Source organism: Anolis sagrei, chromosome 4, assembly GCF_037176765.1.
Source record: "Anolis sagrei isolate rAnoSag1 chromosome 4, rAnoSag1.mat, whole genome shotgun sequence".
In the NCBI taxonomy this organism is placed as follows: domain Eukaryota; kingdom Metazoa; phylum Chordata; class Lepidosauria; order Squamata; family Dactyloidae; genus Anolis; species Anolis sagrei.
In genome coordinates this window covers 120,669,632-120,691,064 of record NC_090024.1, presented here as the reverse complement: position 1 = coordinate 120,691,064, position 21,433 = coordinate 120,669,632, and the positions used below count along the sequence as shown (strand labels likewise).

General features: G+C 39.8%; 1 protein-coding gene across 2 annotated transcripts in view; it reads right to left on the bottom strand.

Moving 5' to 3' along the window:
* The window catches only part of TPR (translocated promoter region, nuclear basket protein), an 85,489-nt gene that overhangs the window by 11,637 nt on the left and 52,419 nt on the right, over positions 1-21,433 (bottom strand). The window contains exons 32-47 of one of the 2 annotated variants that reach the window (XM_060774511.2): positions 20,758-20,904; positions 17,273-17,471; positions 15,899-16,104; positions 15,479-15,540; positions 13,189-13,397; positions 12,129-12,401; positions 11,686-11,834; positions 10,139-10,222; positions 6,709-6,909; positions 4,721-4,855; positions 4,329-4,419; positions 3,743-3,921; positions 2,589-2,657; positions 1,024-1,118; positions 812-915; positions 247-342 (exon numbers count right to left, since the gene is read on the bottom strand). In XM_060774511.2, coding sequence (XP_060630494.2) covers positions 247-342; positions 812-915; positions 1,024-1,118; positions 2,589-2,657; positions 3,743-3,921; positions 4,329-4,419; positions 4,721-4,855; positions 6,709-6,909; positions 10,139-10,222; positions 11,686-11,834; positions 12,129-12,401; positions 13,189-13,397; positions 15,479-15,540; positions 15,899-16,104; positions 17,273-17,471; positions 20,758-20,904 — 2,299 coding nt within the window. The remainder of the gene's footprint in view (positions 1-246; positions 343-811; positions 916-1,023; positions 1,119-2,588; positions 2,658-3,742; positions 3,922-4,328; positions 4,420-4,720; positions 4,856-6,708; positions 6,910-10,138; positions 10,223-11,685; positions 11,835-12,128; positions 12,402-13,188; positions 13,398-15,478; positions 15,541-15,898; positions 16,105-17,272; positions 17,472-20,757; positions 20,905-21,433) is intronic. The other variant, XM_060774513.2, reaches the window with a different exon arrangement.

Below are 21,433 nucleotides of genomic sequence, written 5' to 3'. Positions count from 1 at the left end.
ACTTTGATGGATTTGTTTCCTGGATTAGTTGTTCCTGCTTATCTTTCTACCTACTTGGATTTACCTATTTCTTTGGTGTGTTTTTACTGCTAACGCGTTTTAAATTACTTTCAATAAACTGCTTGCATTTTTACTCAGCTGTGTGGTGTTTTTAAGTCAGAGGGCTTCTTCCTGGCCTGGAGTGCAACAAAATTCCTCATCTGTTTGACTTAAATAAAATGTTTTAGGGGAATTTCCAATACTCACCGGGAGCTGCCACCTGCAGTGGAGTGGTTGGGACACTACGGCCTCCCGATTCTTCTTCATGGGCAAGGAAAAGAGGTGTTTCATACATCCCTAACCCTAATAAACAATTAGGAAACATATTTGGGATCATGATAAGCACATAAACCATTTTCATTCCATTGGCAGAACAGATGAATAACAACAACTCCTCCACCACCACCATCACTGTTTTGCATTTTAAATACTGTGGACTTTTCATAAAGAGAAGAGAATAAGAAAAGCAAGAGCAGAACATACCAGAAGAGGAAATAGATTGGGCTTGGAGAATCATAAGAATCCATCCAAAAAAGTGAAACTGAGTGAAACTGTGCAACTCATTTCTATTTACTTGTCTTCTCTCATCTAGTTCTACGGTTCAAATATTGAACTCATCATTTTGCTCTCAAAATAGCTAAAATTATGATCTAATTTTTTTAAAATCAAGGACAAAAATTTGCCTAGAAATTATCTGGATTTATCTTCCAATTCCATTGTTTTCCAAACTCCAATGAATGTAAAATACAAAGACAGGATTTGATTACTATACCTCCTTGGGAAGCAAGCTGGCCAAGATCAGACTGACCAGAAGTCTGTGGCATATCCTCAGGAGGTCCAAACCTGAATCTGGGAACTCCAGCAACTTGAGGGGAACTGGAAGAAAGAACACATTTGGTTTTCATAGATCACTGGCTAGCACTTCATCCCCACAAGTAGAAGGAAATGAATAAACAAGATAAATCAAAAGCAGGATCTACTCACTGAATTGCTTCTGCAAATCCATCTGTACGATGTGGTACCACTAGGGTTGGTGTGCTTGGAACTGTCCTGTCCTCGTCATCAAAAAAGTGCTGCTGCTAAATCAAATGTTACAATGACAAACAAGTACAGACACTATTCACATCCTTACTTCTCTTTATAAACATATTTGAAGTATGTCCTTGGTTGTTGCTTATGATGTCTGTTTTATTATTGTTATAATGTTGTTTTATGCTGTCTTACATTGTTGTTATATTTTATGTGATATGTTTTAACTCTGTTTGATTGGGCTTGGCCCCATGTAAGCCGCCACAGTCCCTTTGGGGAGATGGAGGCGGGGTATAAAAATAAAGTTGTTGTTGTTGTTATTACCTATTAGATGTTGCCCATTTCTAACAATATTATTTTGAAGGTAACAGTGACTGTCAAATTAGTGGAAGAGAGATTGCTTTTTGGTTATGTTTTTGATGGTTTTACAATTAATAAAGCTATATAAGCAAAGTCTAGTAAAACGATCGGCTAAATCAGATCTCACTCGCTGCCACCAAATTATAAAGATTTATTCAGATCACTAATCAATGCTGCCATCATTATTAAGAGCGACCACCAATTGTCAAGGGTTAACCAAATTTTAAAAGGCTTATTTACTTTGAAAGTATGCTGCCACCATTAGTTTCTTCAAAAGTTGCTTTTGTAATCTTCAAAATTTGAGGCACACTTGAGTCAGGTTTTGATGAACAATAATCAACAAAGTTTATTATTTAGAATGGGTACAAATGCTTTAATATCTTGGCTGTTACAGAAAGTTGTGTCTTAAAAGCGTAATGGTTACAAGAATGATTCTATCTTTGTTACTAAAGAGTTTCTTATCTCCCTCCAAAACAAAACAAGAATCCCAACAGGACTGTGTCTCTGCCAGAGATTCTTCAGTAGCCCAGATAAATCTAGCCTGATTCTATCCTGCTACTACCCAGCTATTCTCCTAATAGCTGTCAGTTTGCTTTAGCTACCCTGCTAGCAAACTCCTGGCCAGACTTAGGCCTCTTCTTCTAACCCTTAATGCCACTCTCCTAACCCCCTTTCTCGTCAAACTCCAACAACTCTCTATAACTTACAACGCTCCTTTTCCCCCCCCCCCTCAGTCTCCTAAACTCCGCCCCCTTTTTCTCCACCAATCCCGGCCATTCCCTGCTGGCTTCTTGACTAGGCCACGCCCCCCTGCTCTGAACTACACTAAAATGGCTGCCGAGGCTTCACCATGCCCACATCCTATCTGTATTAAGCTTTCAGGTTTCTCTAGGCCCTCCATCCTGGCTGCTAAAAGGTAAGGGTTCTTTACATCTAGCACAGTTTGAGAACAATTGCAGAACTCCTTGATTTGCCAATACAAGTGAAATTGAATTATGTATTTGAGGTCAGTGTTGGGTACAACATTATTTTTGTCAAGGACAAAAAAAGTTACAATGTGATTACTTTGTCTGCTTAAGAAACGAGAGAGCAAACGGCTCATAACTGTTGCAAGAGCATACTTGAATGGAAAATTTATGTTTAGGAGCTGTAATACTCACCATGCCACCTATGCCGGGGGTTAGCTGAAGTCCACGTCCCACAGATTGCCTTCGAGTCATCTGGATTCTCTATTAATTAAAGCCAATTAAGTATGTTTCAGCATACACATAAGTGGTGAAACTCCAGTCTAGTGAACAAAGCACCTCACATTCTATAGGGAACACTATGAAATCCATTCCCTCTTTAATTTGTAACATTTTACGGAAATTCCACATTAAAATTGTTTTTAAACAACTAGTTTTGAAATGCATGTTTGAGAGAAAATATGTTCAAGCTCACACATTGTCAAACATATATTGAAGTTTATATTGCCAAGTATATTTTATCTTAGAATGACAGCAGTTTGTCATACTCTGGAAAAGGCTAATGGGAGTTGGAGCCTGGGCAGCCATAGCCTTACCACTCCTGCTAAATACACTAATTGGAGAATAAATTCCACTGAACACAATGTTTACTTTGTCACAACTGTGACAAATGTGGATTCCATTGCCCAATTTAGCTAGGGAATACATGGTGCTACTCCAAGTTTTCGTCCATCAACCGAATGTATCTTCCAAGTTTGTAGTAGAGAAAGAGAACTGTTATGAATGCTATCCTGAGTTATTTGAATTAGTATAAAAATAAATACAGACAGTTTCTGAGTTACAAAGATTTGACTTACAACTCTTAGTTACAAATGGGGGTGAGAATTTAAAACTTTTTTGGCTTGTGAGATACACTTTAAAATGTACCTGTTCCGACTTACATATAGTAAAAATTCAACTTAAGAACAAAACTACAGGACCTATCTTGTTTGTGACCCAGGGATTGCCTGAATATTAAATACCAACTTACAATACCAACTCAAAATAACTAGACATGCAAAAGTCCACAACTTCATTACAGTCTGCTGAGTCACAGTCTGCTTCTAATCAACACCTTCCCTAGGGTAATATCTATTTTAGCTTAAAAAGGCAATAAATTCAAAAATGCACACCCCATCGGAATATTCCTTAACACTTTTTACTGCTCTTTCTGCACCAAGTGACTGCCAAACATAAAGGTTAAAAAAAAGGAGCATAGCCAAGTACAGCCATTCCCACTACTTTGGAAACTTTATCATGTTTTGAAGCGAAATTTGCTCAAAGCAGAAGAATACAAACTGTTCCCACACCTGTACTGGTGGTCCCAGCTCCTGCGGTGGAGCAGGAATTGCATGGATTGTCAGTCGTGGTGGCAAAGGATGGGGTCGCGGAGGACGAGGCACCTGCCTCTCCGAGGCAGAGGTGGGCTGCTGCTCTCGTGGGGTTTCCTGGGAGAAAGTGGACTCTGCAGCACCAGTGCTTCCTTCACCTTGAAGCAAAGACATGTATGTTTATAGAAACATTCAAATGTAGTCAGCCATTCCTGTATCTGTGATTCTTGCTCATTTAAAGGTGCTGGAATTCATTTCACTAACACAAAAATAGGTGCTAGAAATAATATAGTTTTTTATTCCATTATAATTAGTGCAGGACAAAAAAAAAAGATTTAGTAAAAGTGTTCACACAAACAAATATACTTTCAGGTGATTCACTGCATCTCTGCCTACTCTTTACTTAGTCACCCACAATAATGGTTTCAGCATGAGTTTGTAAACATTTATAAACCTCTGCTTGAAACTGAACCATGGACGTTGATATATTTGATGACTGATATTCAAAATCTAGTTTTTCTTAACACAAGCACACTTTTAGTGAGAAGATCATATCATGCCATACCACAGTTTTGAGAATCAGCTGCTCTCTGACTGCTTTCACCTCCAGCAATGCTGTCTTCCGTTTCTGTACCAGGATCTACTCCATCAGGACCCTAAAACAGGTAAACAAACGATATGAGAAGTTAAAAGGCTGTCAGTGCTGGTAAGTGTTTTAGTAGCCTTCTAAAATCTCAAGCTATACTGGCTTTTGTCCCTGTTGACATGAATTCTCTTTCCTTGGAGAGATACTTTCTTCTCTGACTGATTTTTTTAACTCTAACTTATACATCAAAGATGATGTTACAATCATTTCTAATTTTATACAGTTTAAAAACAATACTCAGCAGCAATTGCAGCAGAAAATGCAACATATTCAGGTAACTCAAACTTACAAAACATTTCTTTGGTCTTTACCTCAGTTTCATCTCCTTCGTATCTCTCATTGCCATCAATGCTCCCAGTGCCTTCATTGCTATCTTCACCCTCATCTCCCATCCCTGTGTCTTCATCATCCTCATCATCCTCATCTTCTTCCTCATCTTCATATTCCTGAGAAAGTAGGATTTCAGAAATACACTGGGATGAAATCTGCTTATCTGGTTTAGAATCCTCTTTGATATTTGAAAGATTTGTTATGAAGAATAAAAAAATTGACCAAAATAGTTCCCCTGCTGAAACATTTGATTTTTGTCTGAGGACTTATAGAAAGTAGCAAGAAAACAAGGTATGGGTGCAGTGCTCTGTGGAATTTAGGAACTCCTGACAATTATTTATGAAGGATAACCCACAGCTACAGAGAAAAAAATAGAACATGTCTTTACATCATGGAATGGTGCGGAGAGAGGGTTGAAGAGCCATCTTCTGGTACTCCTGATTCTGTGCAAGCTATATGCCTACTGTTTCCCTACAGCTCTATCATGTCTTAACCCCAGCAGCAGGTGGACGGTTCTCCCCTCCATCCCAACTACCACCACAATGGCATTGAGGGAGAGAAGAAGGCAGACTTAATCTCACACTGCCATTCCCTTTTCCTAATGCTTTGCATCTTATTTAGATGATGAAATTATTTATTTAGATGAAAGCTGGAACCTTTGGATTAACAATTTCTCAGCTGTTCTGGGAGTTTTTTTGGTTGAAAGGCACCAGGGAGGCAGAAGATCAGAAGAAATGATAGGTTCTTAGACAAGGTAGGGATAGGTTTTTAGGCAAGATAGTGTTGAGACCATGATGTAACGTTATGATTGAACCAATTGCTGTAGAAGCCAGGTGAAAGCAATTGAAAGACTGTTGCTAGCCAATAAAAATATTAGTGTGCACATTTTGAAATGCAAAGACTTTATAAAATAGTGTACTTGGTGACAAATCTTTAGTCCTGACAACACAAGTGCTTTAATGTCTTTTTCTTTCTTTTGTTAAAAATAAGATTGTTTTTGAGAGACCAGTTAGGCCTACACCTGACAGGAAGGACATGAATGGAGCTGTCAATGATGGGGTGACTTGAAGGCCTTTCATTCATAAGGTCACCATAAATTGAAGGTGATGTTATGAGTTAACTTATGTTCTTGTTTATACAAGAAGTGAATGCAAAATGTCCAAAAATTAATGTAATACTCCTTGAGTGCCTCATACAGGAAGACTTTATTTTTGACAGACAGTGTAGCCCTTACCATTTTATGCATGCCAAATCAAATAGTTATACGTTGACTTAAGGGTTTAATTTGTTCTGTGACTGAGCTCTTATGTCAAACACTCTTATCTCAAAGCAAGCATGGCCATTGAAATGTGCTGAAATGCTATTAATCCATTCTGGCCTCCCAACACCCCCCCCCCCCAATTTTTTGTTACATGTTTTTAAATAAGAAAATGTATTTTATAAATAACAAATATGTATAAATGAAAATTATCAGGGGCCAATAAAAATAAAGATCCACCTTAAAATGTAGATGCACAAAGATGTGGCAAGGATGCATAAAGCAAAGAGCCAGAACCATAATTTTCTTCATACAGTACTAATCCCAGCTCCCTTCCTCTCTTCCTCTCTTTCTTTATGAAACCAAACATACCAGGAATAAAAACCACACAAAATCAACTAACCCAAAGTTCCTCAAAGAGGACAAAAGCAAAGCATACAGCAGTCTTCCAAAGCAGACAAGAGCACAATGCACAAGGCACAGAGGCTGCTCCCTTGAAGTCCTAGAACCCTATACTCTGATGCTAGCTCTCCCTCTGGCACTAGCTCTTAACTCAAAATGCTGCTCTTATGTCAAAGTGAAACCCAAGCCAAGCGACATCTCTTAACTCAAATGCTCTTAAGTTGGGATGCTCTTAAGTAGAGGTTCCACTGTATCAACCTAGCCAATGTATAGTTATTTTTGAAACAAGAAAACAAATTTAACACATACTTCTGCTTCTCCGTCATTTTCATCGTCGTCTTCCTCTTCATCATCGCTGTCAATGACAATGACATCATCTCTCTTGCCCTGACCATCCTGGGTTGATGTAGTATTCTGCTGATCAGACTGAAGGGGTCCAAGTTCTATTGCCATGGATTGAGAAGTTTCCTCATTTTCTTCCATGGGAGTATACTCCCCTTGTGTAACACCCTTTAAGGCAAGCAAAGGTCTATTAATTACACCAGTGTTTCTCAAACTCTGCTACTCCGGATGTTTTGGACTTCAGCTTCCACAAATCCCAGCCAGCTTACCAGCTGCTAGGAACTGTGGGAGCTGAAGTCCAAAACATCTGGATGATCATAGTTTGAGAAACACTGGATTAAACCAAAACAGTACATTTCATCCCCTTGTCCTCAACCATCATTTTCCTAATGTATACAGCGAGGTGTTTGAAGAAAAAAGGATTCTGTTCAGTTGAAGGCTTGCCATGTTCGAAAGAACCCTGGAAAATCATTGATCTTGATCATGGGGACAGCTTCCCCACAAACATAGGCTTCTTCAGGAAAGTAATTTCCATATAATAGAAGAAATGGTAGAAGAGGCGAGACTAGGCTCTTTCTTGCTTCCCATTTTCAGCAGATTATTCTGAGTCATACCAAAAAAAGGATTATACCTCTTGCCATGCTATTTCTATTGCTGCATCTATCTGGAGCAAGTAAGGTGCTACAGGTGTGCAAGTTCTCACTGAGGAACAGCTGCACTGATACCTGTTATGCCTGGAGTTAGTTGTAGTTCAAGCCATGAGGTGGGAATTGTCATAAAATAATTATGGATTTATTTCCCTCTGTCATACATTCTCATGGCATTAAAAGCTTTATTTGGATTTTGCTGTCACAGAGAGATGGGTTGCTTACCTGTAACCGTGTTTCCTCTAGTGGTACCTGTGAAATCCACACATATATGGGTTTCCATGCCTGCACAAACAGTTTCAGAACTTTCTAGAATCTTAAGGATACTTTTTTGGCAGTAGCCCTGGCCATTCTCCCCTGATAGTATAAATAGCCAGTAGGCGGGGCTGCCGCTCTAGTTCCCTAGCTGCAAGACAGCAGCCCAGGATACTGGAGCATGACGTCCAGCGGGGAGGATGGATTTCACAGGTACCACTAGAGGAAACACGGTTACAGGTAAGCAACCCATCTTTTCTCTGCGTGGTCCTGTGAAATGCACACATATATGGGTGACTAGCAAGCTACCAACCTTGGAGGTGGACATCATGCCATCATGCCACACATGAAAACAACACTGCTCTCCCGAAGGCAGTGTCTCTCTTTGACAGGACATCCACCTTGTAATGGCTGACGAGGGTGAAAGGAGTTGCCCAGGTGACCGCACAGCAGATGTCCTCAAGAGGGACTCCTCTAAGGAACACTCGTGATGCAACCAAGGATCTGGTGGAATGAGCCTTCAGCATGGGAGAGAATCATGTCCGATAGCTGGTATGCATGTCGGATAGTAGAGACAATCCAGGAAGACAGGATGATTTCCTCATCAGCTTCCCTATGCGGTCAGTGGTTCCCTTGGTGTATGGCAAGAACACTTTTCCTCTGGGTGGATCTTCGTCTTGACTCTCGTGGCTTGTTCTCGGTCTTGCAGCTCTTCTGATGTCTGAGGTGGCCTGTAGAGCCCAGTTGAGGTGGTTCAGTTCATCTTGAAGGAGGTGGGGTTCACAGATCCTTTTTGCACGGTCTGCCAAGGCTTTAATGGTGCTTCTTTTTTGACTTGGGTGATGGTTGGAGTTTTTATGTAGATATCTATCTTTGTGTGTGGGTTTTCTGTGAACTGAGTGACCCAATTGTTGATCTGGTTTGCGGATGACTAGGACATCTAGAAAACTCCAAAAACTCCAACCATCACCCAAGTCAAAAAAGAAGCACCATTAAAGCCTTGGCCGACAGTGCAAAAAGAATCTGCGAACCCCACCTCCTTCTGCAGGAGTCTACCGTGTACCATGCAGCTGTGGAAAGGTCTACATAGGGACCACCAAACGCAGCACCCAAACACGAATCAAGGAACACGAAAGGCACTGCAGACTATTTCAACCAGAGAAATCAGCCATAGCAGAGCATCTGATGAACTAACCTGGACACAGCATTTTATTTGAGAACACAGAAATGCTGGACCACTCTCACAACCACCATGTCAGACTACACAGAGAAGCCACTGAAATTCACAAGCATGTGGACAATTCCAACAGAAAGGAGGAAACCATGAAAATGAACAAAATCTGGCTACCAGTATTAAAAAACTCTAAAATTACAACAGCGCAACAACAGAGAGGAAACAAATAAGGACATCTAATCACCTCTCAACAAAATTTTGCTCCAGGCACTGTCGGGCCATTATATGCTAATCAAGGTGGTCAGCTGTTTATTCACATATAGCTCCAGCAGACAAGAGTCCTTTGTCCCACCCTGGTCATTCCACAGATATATAAACCCTTTTTCCTAGTTCCAACAGACCTCACTACCTCCGAGGATGCTTGCCATAGATGCAGGAGAAACATCAGGAGATAATGCCTCTATACCATGGCCATATAGCCTGAAAAAACCTACAACAACCCAGTATTTGCCTATGTTTGCGGGCCTGGGGGGTGAAAGACTGGCAGATGGGGCAGGACTGTATTGCATGGCCCTCCCCCAGCCACAATAGACAAACGAATTGGCATCCGTGTCTGGATATTTGCCCCCTGCATTGGGAGCATTTTTTAAAGACAGCCGCCATTGGGTAGAACAAAAGGGAAGGTCGATACAAGCCTGAGAATTGTCAAAACGGTCCGGAGTCAGTCGGTGAGAGCAAACAAGTCCAAATCAGCAAGCAAAAGGTAGTTAAAGTCCAGTCAGAGTCCAAAACCAGTATTCAAGTAAGAACGAAGCTAGTAAATTGCGGAGAGAAGTTCCTAACTGCTGCTACTTGCGGCGGAAAGAAAGAACTGGAGCGGCAGCCCCGTCTACTGGCTATTTATACTATCAGGGGAGAATGGGCGAGGTTACCGCCAAAAAAGTATCCTTAAGATTCTAGAAAGTTCCAAAACTTTCTGCGCAGGTGCAGAAACCCATATATGTGTGCATTTCACAGGACCATGCAGAGGAAACATGAAATACAAAGAAGAAACGGAGGGGAAGGAAAAGTGGGCATTCTAGCAGCACATTTAACACTTAATTTTAATTTAGCACAAACGTTCCACTTCTTCAGATGCAGTATTTAGTATCCCTGAAAGCTCAAGCTGAAATAAAACTCAGTTACTATTAAAAGTACTGCTAGAGTTTGTTTTTCTCCTTTTCTCCCTTTATCTTTTTAATGTCACATCAGACTAGCACAGCTACTTCTTTGTTAACATGAAATGGAAATACTTTTTTTTGTCAGATGAAGAATTACTTACCTCTCCAATGGAATCCTGTGAATCCTGATTGTAGGCTTGAGCATCTATTTCGCCATCTGTGCTCTCTTCTGCAGTTACTTCCTCCTAAAATTTCAGATTAATTTATTACTCTTATTTTCTGTGACAATTTACAGAGAAATGATGAGATCTCCTACGAAGTACTCCATGACTATAGTATTCTATACTGCAAGCTGAAAAAACAATTGTAAATATTTACTACTGATGAAAAGGGAGAGCTGGCACATTTTATTTCACCGTTATTCTGAGTTGCTTAAATTCAGAACCCTGTATTCCATGTAAGTAAAAGAGATAATGGAAAGTATACTTAAATAGTATACTTAAACCATACTTTGGTTTCTCTTCAGATCTTATAAATCTTTCGTCTTTTACTTAAATAGACAAGTATTCGATCCTTTCCCCTTCTGCATTTCTTTATTATACAGTTGTAACTTGTTTCTTACTCAGATATAATACAGAACACACAACTGACTTTATTTGCAGCCACCTGATAAGTCAAGATTTTTTCGTGTCAGGAGTGACGTGAGAAACTGCAAGTCGCTTCTGGTGTGAGAGAACTGGCCGTCCACAAGGACATTGCCAGGGTACACCCTGATGTTTTGATGTTTTATCATCTTTGTGGGAAGTTTGTCTCATGTCCCCACATGCGGAGCTGGAGCTGACGTAGGAAGCTCATCCGCACTCTCCCCGGATTCAAACCTCCAACCTCAGTCCTGACGGCACAAGGGTTTAACCCACTGAGCCACTAGGAGTGCAATGGGTCTGCATTCAACATGCTATCTAGTACTATTACTGATTAATTTATGAAATAAATTAGATATTACATTGTTTGAATGCAACTAAAATGTTCTCTAACAATCAGGAAATGTTGAGCAGCCTTGGAATAAGGGGATAAGAGTTCTAATCTTCTCTCTCACACACATTCCTCACAAAAAAGGCCTTGCCAAAGCTGCTATTTCAGTTGTATTGGAAACCACTCTTAATGCCAATGGAAGTTTATCTTTAAATGTACACTGCCACCTCTGGCATGCATTTCCCCCGTTAAAAACACTTCACAGTGGAAAGTTAAAACTTCTGTTCAATTCACCACAAAACTGCTTTGCATCTCTCAAGGATGTTGTCCACCTTGAACTGCATTTATACAACTAATATTACATCGAGTTTAGCCCTATGGTGACTCATGAATCCAATGAACTTGTTAAATGAAAATGAGTGAGATGACTCTTAGGCAGTAAGTGAATCACGATTTCTGATATCTAAAGTAATTTAACAAAGTATCACAGAATTTTGTATTTTGTACATTAAGCATCACACAGAATGTTGCAGATAAACAATGAAAGCTGTCAAATACCAGCAGAACAGTCCCAGAGAAACAGTGGAAGAAACATGAGCTATAAGGACAACCAGTCTGCTACCAATTATGATGTAGGATAGTAACCCCTGCAATTTTCTGGAACAACATCCTTAGTTATCAATTAATCTCATGATTGAACATCGAATTAATAGCATTATTTTTGTGTGCTACCCACCTCTGGGCCAACTCTTTGCACACTTCTCATTTTTTTCGGAACAGGCACATCAACCATTTCCTCGGGAATTTGTTCTGAGTTTTCAACTGTGCTATCATCTTCTTCCTCTCGTGCACGTTTAGGTAAAGAAGAACTTGGTGTGGCTGAAACTTAAGGAGAATATATTGTTAATCACATTAAACATCTAACAATTATTTTAAAGAGAATAATAATGGACTTCTTTTTTGAGCTCCTTTGGAAGTCTTTAATTCGGGTTTTGAAATAAATTAGAATTCAAAGATGTAATTAAGGAATTGAAATAGATGGTTAATTTCAGAACTATTAAATAGAAATTGGATATTTGCACAAAAAATATCAAAATATCTGTGTAACTTTCTGTATATGTAAAAGAGGTACAGAATTAAGTAATACCATGCTAAAAAAATCTAGGTGTAATGCCAAACCTGTGCCAAACACTGCTGTTGATGTAGAAGGCCTTTCCATCTGGGAGCTCTGAACCACTTCCAAAATCGTTGGAGGGGGATCTTGGGTGGCTGGTTCTATCTGAGCATGGCTTTGCTGAGTTGGCTGCACAAATGCTGTGGCTTGTGTTTGCTGCTGAACTGTCAAGAGAGGCTGAGAGAGAGATGTCTGGACGTTGGGACTAGTGGAGCGCACAGACCCACTCGTGCTCCCAAAAACTGGAACGTGTTCGACTGGTCCTTCTGACTGCATGGCTGAAATGGAAGTTGTTATAATAGATAGTAGCCTTTATTTTAATGTTAAGTTTTTTAAAAAAACAAACAACATATTCTTGGCAAAATTTTAGAACATCAAAAACCTATCCTGAATCACTTCCTGGGGGAAAAAACAGGACAAGAGCAACTCATACGTGACAGAGAAAAGGGAGTAACATCAAGTGTACAGACCAAATGGTCTGCTATCTCAACATTCTTTCTTCAAACAGATGCTATAGCTAGATGTGATTAATCATGATGGGAATCCAATCCTTGCTTCTTGCTCATTCATAATGATGCTATATTCAATAGAGAGGATCACATAATACTGCATATTTTAAATGCACAATATTGAATTGCAAACTATTTTAGTGAACAAGACAAACTACAATTAAAAAACATCTAATAATTTTACACCAGAACCATTCGTTTTCAGTTCCTGATCCAAAGAATCAAACTCTACTGAGTTTTGTTGTCTAACAGATGTCAACATTATGCTAGCTGACAGCACACAGAAGGTAATAGGAGGATTTTGGAGGGTGAATGAGAGTACTCAGGCTGCATAAAGTCCTTGATTTAGGGGTATTCTAAGTATTAGGGTGGTTGCACACTTGCAAATTTCAATTGCAAGTGTGATACAAATGTACTTGTTTAATGATATATTTTATTTAAATAGTACTTTAGAGGAATACATCATGTTTTATTGTGAATCATTTTCATATTTCAAAAGTATTGCTTTAGCATTAGGTAGCAAGATTCTCAGCTCATATTTTTGGGCAGAAATTACCTTCCTGAGTTTCCACCTGTGTGGTTGGCATAACTGTGGCAGTTGGTGTTGTTGTAGGGTTTGTGACGGTCGCAGGAGTAACCATTGGACGGATGCTGGCCCTTGGAGTGGATTTGTTGCCCGCTATTGCAGCAGCTGTCACTTTGCTTGGGGTAGACACAACAGGAGTTGGTTTGATGTTGGCTGTTGGTGGATCTGAAGTACTAGCTCTAAAAATAACACCAAATGGTGCATTAATTGGATGTGGTTTTTACCACACACAGCTTTTCTTCAATAGATACATCTAGACTTCTCTTCGCCATCCTCCCCCTCAAATTAGGTCTAAAGTTTGCACGAAGCCCAAGAAATCAATAACAAATGTGCTGGAAATCCAAAATACTGACATTATTTACCATTAGATGCTCATTTTCATCTTGGAGGAGAGGGAGCTAGTCACGTATTTGAGTGCCACTAAGTTTTTCTTTTTTTTTTTTTTACACAGACATTTTTTATTGGATTGTATAAGTAGAGTATAACTTATCACCTTTACATTACAGAAATAATGTAAGTCTGAGTCCCCTTGTGGGGAGAAGGGTAGGATAGAAATGTACGAAATAAATAAATAAATATTAAAGTATTGGTTTTCCTTGTATCAACCAATACAAGGAAAAGAGATTACATATCCTTCTGGTATAAATCATTTTCTACTCCTTTCCAATTCCATCTTAGTCTCTTACTTATACCTATCTCATTATCATCCATCTCCTCCATCCGAGAACAGTTGTGATTCAATTTCGGCTTTTATTCTATTTTTTGGCTCATTGAGATGATCTGATTTAGTTCCTTGTATTTCTTTTCCCCCTTTCACATTGGCTGTTAGTTCTTTCCAGTTCCCCACATGGTATCTGTTTATATGACATCTACAAAGATACAGAATGAGGGACGCCTGGCTCGACAGCAGTGCGTGTAAAAAAGATCTTGGAGTCCTTGTGGACAACAAGTTAAACATGAGCCAACAATGTCATGCGGCAGCAAAAAAGGCTAATGGGATTTTGGTCTGCACAGCTAGAAGTATAGTGTCTAGATCCAAGGAAGTCACACTACCCGTCTATTCTGCCTTGGTTAGACCACACCTGGAATACTGTGTCCAATTCTGGGCACCACCATTGAAGGGAGATGTTGAGAAGCTGGAATTTGTCCAAAGGAGGATGACTAAAATGATCAAGGGTCTGGAGAACAAGCCCTATGAGGAGTGGCTTAAAGAGCTGGTCATGTTTAGCCTGAAGAAGAGAAGGCTGAGAGGACACATTATGGCTATGTATAAATATATGAGGAGAAGTCATAGGGAGGAAAGAGCAAGCTTGTTTCTGTTGCCCTGGAGACTAGGATGCGGAAAAGGCTTCAAACTACAGGAAAGGAGATTCCACCTGAACATTAGGAAGAACTTCCTGACTGTGAGAGCTATTCAGCAGTGGAACTCTCTGCCCTGGAGTGTGGTGAAGGCTCCTTCTTTGGAGGTTTTTAAGCAGAGGCTGGATGGTTTCAGGGGTGCTTTGAATGCAATTTTCCTGCTTCTTGGCAGGGGGTTGGACTGGATGGCCCATGAGGTCTCTTCCAACTAAATGATTCTATATCAGTGATATAATCCTGGAGCATATAGTCTGCTAAATATTCATATCATGTTTTTATTTCCCATTTTTGTATTCTTTCTATTCCAGCACAATTATTGCTTGTGTTGCTTCTAGCATATATCTTATAAAATATCTGCCCAATCTTTATTACAACATTTTCCTTCCATTTTCATGGTAAAAAACAGTTTTTATTCAACTCTATTTTTAGCCCAGATACTTCTTCCATTTCACCCTTTATTTTCCTATAAAATTTTTGTACCTTGTCACAGTCCCACCACAGATGTATGCTTTGCTAAAAGGGTAGAAAGTGTGCTGACAGCAAAGAAAGCATTTGTTTTGGCAGGGGGCTTATGTGAGCGGAGCCTTCCTGTGTTTTCCCGCTTCTCTTTTGCTTGTTTGCTTTCTGGCAGTGGTTAAGTGAGGGCTCCTTGGGGTCAACAGGTACTAAATGTGTGACTAGCCCCCTTTCCTCTCTGTCCCTCATTCATTATCTATATACAAATATGGATATTCCAAAATCTGGAATAAAAATCTGTAAAACATCTGGTCATACGCATTTTGGATATGCGCATCTTAATCTGCATTAGAAACACCAAGTTAAGGTTTAATTTTCTGTATAAATGTAACTCCTAAATAATTGTGGAAAGAACAACACAAGGATAAATAAAGGAAGAACTCACATTCCTCTGTCACCTGCTGCAGGGGTTGATTTAAGAGTGATTTGTCTCTGCTGTTCTGGAGCCTGATAGATAAAACACCATGGTCAGCCATGGAATTAAAATTTCCACATAAAGATACTGAAGAAATAGCTCCTATGCTACTCAATTATCAAAATAATTACTTCCCATTTTTTATTACAGGTTGATCTATATAAGCAGCAAGTAATGCAGAATACTTGGCCACACGTCTTAATGCGGTAATATACAAAACAGCCATTATTAATAATCTGAGACTTCATCCTTTCAATGTGTGCAGCAATAACAAGAAAACAAAATAAGAAAAGATTTTAAAAGCAGTAATCAATCTAGTGAAAACTCTGTTTGGCAGATGGAATTTTAAATCCTTTTAGGAAACGAAAGCCGTGCAAATAAACAGTATACCTTATTGGTAGATTCTGTAGGCTCATCTCTCTGTTCATGATGCCTCTCTTGCTGTTCTCGCAGTTCTCTCTCTAGACGGCAAATGCGGCCTTCATACTGTGATTTAAGTGCACTCATCCGCACTTCCATCTCCGTCTTTTGTTCTTCCAAACTGTTGCTCTTCTGTTTCCATTCCTCATTTTCTTTAGACAGCTGTTCCTTGACACCTTAATTACAAAACAGAACCATCAGTCTCTAAGCCAGGAGTCCTCAAACCTTTTAAACATAGGGCCAGGACACAGTCCCTCAAACTGTTGGAGGGCCAGATTATAATTTTAAAAAAACATGAATGAATTCCTATGCACACTGCACATATCTTATTTGTAGTGCAAAAAACACTTTAAAACAATACAATAATTAAAATGAAGAACAATTTTAACAAATATAAACTTATTAATATTCCAATGGGAAGTGTGGGCCTGCTTTTGGCTGATGAGATCGGATTGTTGTTGTTGTTATGTGCTTTCAAGTTGTTTCAGACTTAGGTTGACCCTGAACGAGGGCCTGGTAAATGACCTTGGAGGGCCATATCCGGCCCCCGGGCCTTAGTTTGAGGACCCCTGCTCTATGCTGTGCATCTGCTTAGTAAACTGCTTGAGGAAAAAGTTCAAGAAGAGATTTTTCATGCAGAACCTTTTTCAGGAAACCAAATAACCAGAAGGCATTTTTAATATGGTACTATGCAAGTGTTCATATCCATCTCTCTGAAGACCTCCAGAGGCGTAAGAAATTGAGGCTCAAAACATGTGACCTCAATGGTACAAATGTCAAACTTTTAATCTATGTGTATTCATATGGAGATGTCTAGTCTCAAACTTTCAGCATAGAATGGAACTTTCTCTCAAACTCACCCTAGGAGACAACAAGGTCTCAATTTTGGACCTGCCTCTTACAACAGAGTAGAATTTACTAAAGCCAGTTCTGGCCAATTCAGAGAACTGAGAACTCTATCCTCTGAGACCTGATACATTTTAATAAGCTACATCTATTATGAGAAAAGACATACACAGCTCTCTTTCTATTAAGAATGTGCAGGACTCCAATGTATGGTTTTCAGGTGGGCAGGGAAAGTTCCTGATTCTATACCATGTAGCCTTCAAGAATCTAGATAGCACCCAGTCATATTTCTTACAGCAATAGTTAAGTATTTAATACTTGAAGATAGAAGGGAATACTATAAAGACTGCCTTCTCATTCCTCTTCACGAAAGTGATAAAAGTGCTGTTACTTTCTTAAAGCTATCTTTCTCAATAAAGCCATTAGATTTTAAGATGGCACAGTGCTCTGCTATGTTGTCGGAAATGGCTAACACTAACAGAAGCTACGGCAATTCACCTGACAATAGGGCTATTCTCTGCTTAGCTGCCAGAAGGGTCTTCTTTGTCTTCTCCTCCTTTTCAGTTACTTGTTGCCTGAAATGTTCTTCTTGGGTTGTTTTTTCTTGCAATTCTTGATGAAGGCGGGAAATCTCTGACTGTAGCTGGGCCACTTGTTCCTGAAGAGTCTTCAATTCATTGTCTTTCTCTCCCAATGTCTATGAGAAAGAGAAGCTAATATTAGGATAAAGAATTTATTCTCAATAGCTGATGGATCTGTGAAGCACTGTGAATTTCTCAAGAAAAGATCTTTATAATCAAGAGATCACAACTGCATTATAATGTTTGCTACTGATCTACATAGCAAGTCAAGGCAGCTTTTGTCTGATGGTATGCAATACTTTCAAATACTTAAATAACTACTATACTATAGTCTTAGATTAGTCATTCTCAACCTGTGGGTCCCCACCTAACATCTGGTAAACTGGTTGGGATTTCTGGGAGTTGTAAGCCAAAACACCTGGGGACCCACAGGTTGAGAATCACTGCCCTAGATGGTTCAGGTCCAGGCTGTTCTGCTAATTGCATCCCCTTGTACGAACCTGCCTGGGCCCTTGGATCTTCAGAAGCCCTTCTCTCGGTCTCACCTCCCATCTCAAGCTCAATTGGTGGGAATGAGAGAGCAGGGCTTCTTCCTCAGTGGCTGCCCAGCAACTCTGGAACTCCCTTTTTCTCAGGGAAGTCAGAATGGCCCCCTCCCTGCTGTCTTTCTGGAAGCAGGCTAAAACCTTTTTATTCAGACAAGCTTTTAAAGAAATTTTCTAAGATCAATTCAGGGAGTGCTGTGGTTTCTAACTTGGAATGCAATATAATAGTTTTTATCTGGGAATTTTTAATACTGTGTATATATAATCCTGCTTCAATATTCACATACTTTAAATTGTATGCTAATACGTTTATGTTAAGCCGCTTTAAGTCTCCTTCGGGAAAGATAAAGCAGGGTACAAATATCTATATAAATAAAAATGTAATGTTAGTTTGTGATACCATCAGAACTCAAAAACCACTGGGGGAATTGACACCAAATTTGGACACAAGATACTATCTCAAGCAAGCTATGTCCTCCACCCACAAAAACACTTCCCCTCCCTCCCCCTCAGAAAGTAAGCCTCAGGGAGGGAGGGGGGAGGGAAAGAGTGCACATGCACAGCAGGCTCCCACGGGAGGAGGCGCTCCCTTCAGGAGCTGGAGGAAAAACCCTCCTCCCCGCAGACCTGCCTCTCTGCCGCTACCCTTTCCATGCTGCCTAGGCTGCTCTGTCTCTCTAAAATTCATCTATCCAGACCCGACTAATCTACCGCCGATGGGATGGATTCGGGAGAAAGGAAACTCTGTGGAAGCAAAAGCAATCAAGCTCAGAGCAGATCCATTGATAACCCAGGCTCAGAATACAGAAACCCCAATCTTATTCATGTCAGGCAGGAAGACCCCCATTCAAGCCCTCCCAACAGATGGCCATCCAATTCCAACCCCATTCTGCCAGGCAGGAAGACATCATTCATTCTACAAATATAGCATCCCAAGCATAGAGGATCAAATAGCATAATAATAATAATAATAATAATAATAATAATAATAATAATCCAAAATATTTATTTATTTATTTATTTACAGTTCTTATATTCCGCCCTTCTCACCCCGCAGGGGACTCAGGGCGGATTACAGTAAACACATATATGGCAAACATTCAATGCCAGTTTGACAAACAACATTTAACAGACAAAGGCTATTTAACTTTTTTTTTTCTGGCCGCCAGGGGAGCTGCTGCTTTTCATCGTCCATCAACGACACCGATGAAGTTCTTCCGCATTCCCCGGAGTCTTCTTTCTTTATGGCCTCATAAATTAGTTAAATTTAGCCTCCCACACAAGGTGGTGCCTTATTTTCCTACTTGACAGATGCAACTGTCTTTCGGGTTGCAAAGGTCGACAACGGGCTACACAATGGCTGGACACCCACTCCAGCCCGGGCTGGCTTCGAACTCATGACCTTTTGGTCAGAGTGATCTTAATGCAGCTGACACTCAGCCAGCTGCGCCACAATCCCGGTGATATAATAAATATATCAACTATAATAGGCTTTAAGTCAATGATGACACATAAAAATCTATCCCAAAGAACTACAAAAAATTGAACTGGCCCAACAAATCCATACAGCTATGTAATAATTGGCTATATATATCTATAAATTTATTTAACCCTTTCAAAATATTTCTGATAACATGATAATTATAAAATACTTATTTAATTTTGAAATATTTAATTAATTTTATTTATAATTTAACTTTAATTTTTGAATACTTCATTTAGATATTTTAAGTTTAAAATATTTGTTTAATTTAAACATATTTTAATATTTTCATGTCCATTGTTCCTCTGGTGTCTTCTGAGGGGAAGAATGTGGTTTGTAAGGATTCTTGTGAGGATTTTCCCAGCAGAAGTTAGAAGGGAGATACCTCGGTAATTTCTGCAGTCTGTTCTTTCCCCTTTTTTGAAGAGGTTGATGATGGTGGCATCCTTGAAATCTGCTGGGATTTTCTCGGTCACCCACACTTTTTCTATGAGCTGGTGGAGTTGTTGTGTCAACTCAGGTCCTCCCTCTTTAAAGATTTCAGCAGAGATCCCATAAGATCTGCTGGCTTTGTTATTTTTATGTTGGCTGATGGCATTGCTGACTTCTTCCAAACTAGGCAGTGCTACAAGCTCATTCCTGGTCTGTCGTTGCAGGATTTGTGAGAGAACCTCTTTGGCCACATTGGAACTGCGATTCAGGAGGCTTTGGTAGTGTTCTTCCAACATAATGCAATTGATTTTTTTGTCCTTCAGAAGTTTGGTTCCATCTGATGAGCGTAGAGGCTGTATGCCTCTATGCCATGGTTTCATGGTTCATAGATGTCCTTTGTGGCTTTGAAAAATTCCTGATCATCATGGGTATCTGCCAGGTGTTGGATTTCTTCAGCCTTCTTTGTCCACCAGATGTTCTTGAGTTCTCTTGTCCTTCTTTGGACCTCAGCTTTTGCACTGGCGTAGATCTTTTTCTTGGCAGTACAGTTAATGTCTCTCTGCCATATTTAGAAGGCTTTCCTTTTCTTGTCAATTAGCTGTTGGATCTAAAAATGAGGTGCATCTTAGAATTGTGGGTCGATCTTTTTTTTTTTTTTTTTTTTGGCGGTGGTGGTACTGAAATTAGAGTGCGTCTTAGAATTGATTGTGTCTTACAATTGAAGAAATATGTAAATTATTGTCAGTTTTTCCCTTTGTCCTGTTCTTTTATTCTTGAACTTCTTCCATAGGAATATACAAATGTATCCACGAAACCACCTTCTAAGATATGTCCAGCTAAAAGAGGGCCAACTTTGCAAAATCCACAGCCATGCAGGGAAAAGAACTTGGGATATTCACGAGTGAACCACAACATCCTCTAACACACAAGGGTCTCTCTTACCTTTTGTAAATTTTCAATCTGTCCCTCCAGGGCTTTAATCCTGGCTTCAGCTTGGGTTAGAGCATCTTTCACCTCCTGAACTTCCTTATCCGAAGCCTTCTGCTCCTCCTGTTCTGCACGAGACTGTGTTGAGGCTTCCGCAATCACCTAAAATTTCAGATAATCAATATGAATATTTGTGTTGGGAGTATGGCACCACTTGTATACACCACTTGTATTTTGATCACTACAGACTGTGCATTCTCCACTAAGACTGCGGAGCAGGGGTAGGCAACTGTGGAAAGCTGGGGGACAAATGAGACCTCCTGAAGCCTTGAAGAGGCATATACCCTACTACTCTCTCACACACAGAGAATTATGTTCCATTCAGGGGGAACCAGAGACATAGGAGTATATTTACCATGTTCCAGGGCTTTCCTGGGCCATTTTAGATTCAAGAAAAGCTTTTTTTAAGGGAAAAAGAACTAAGCAGAAGTCATCTCCTGTTTCAAGAAAGTCTCCTCTTAACTCACAGAGGGCGTGAAAGCTACACTAGGGATCAAATAGAGATGTATTTCAAAATTAATATAAGCTAAAATTCATTAAGATTATTATTGCTATGCAGGTATTGGACAGCCTTAAATTTGCATTCTTTACTGAATAACTAGGCATGCCAACCTAAAAACTAGCAGATGTT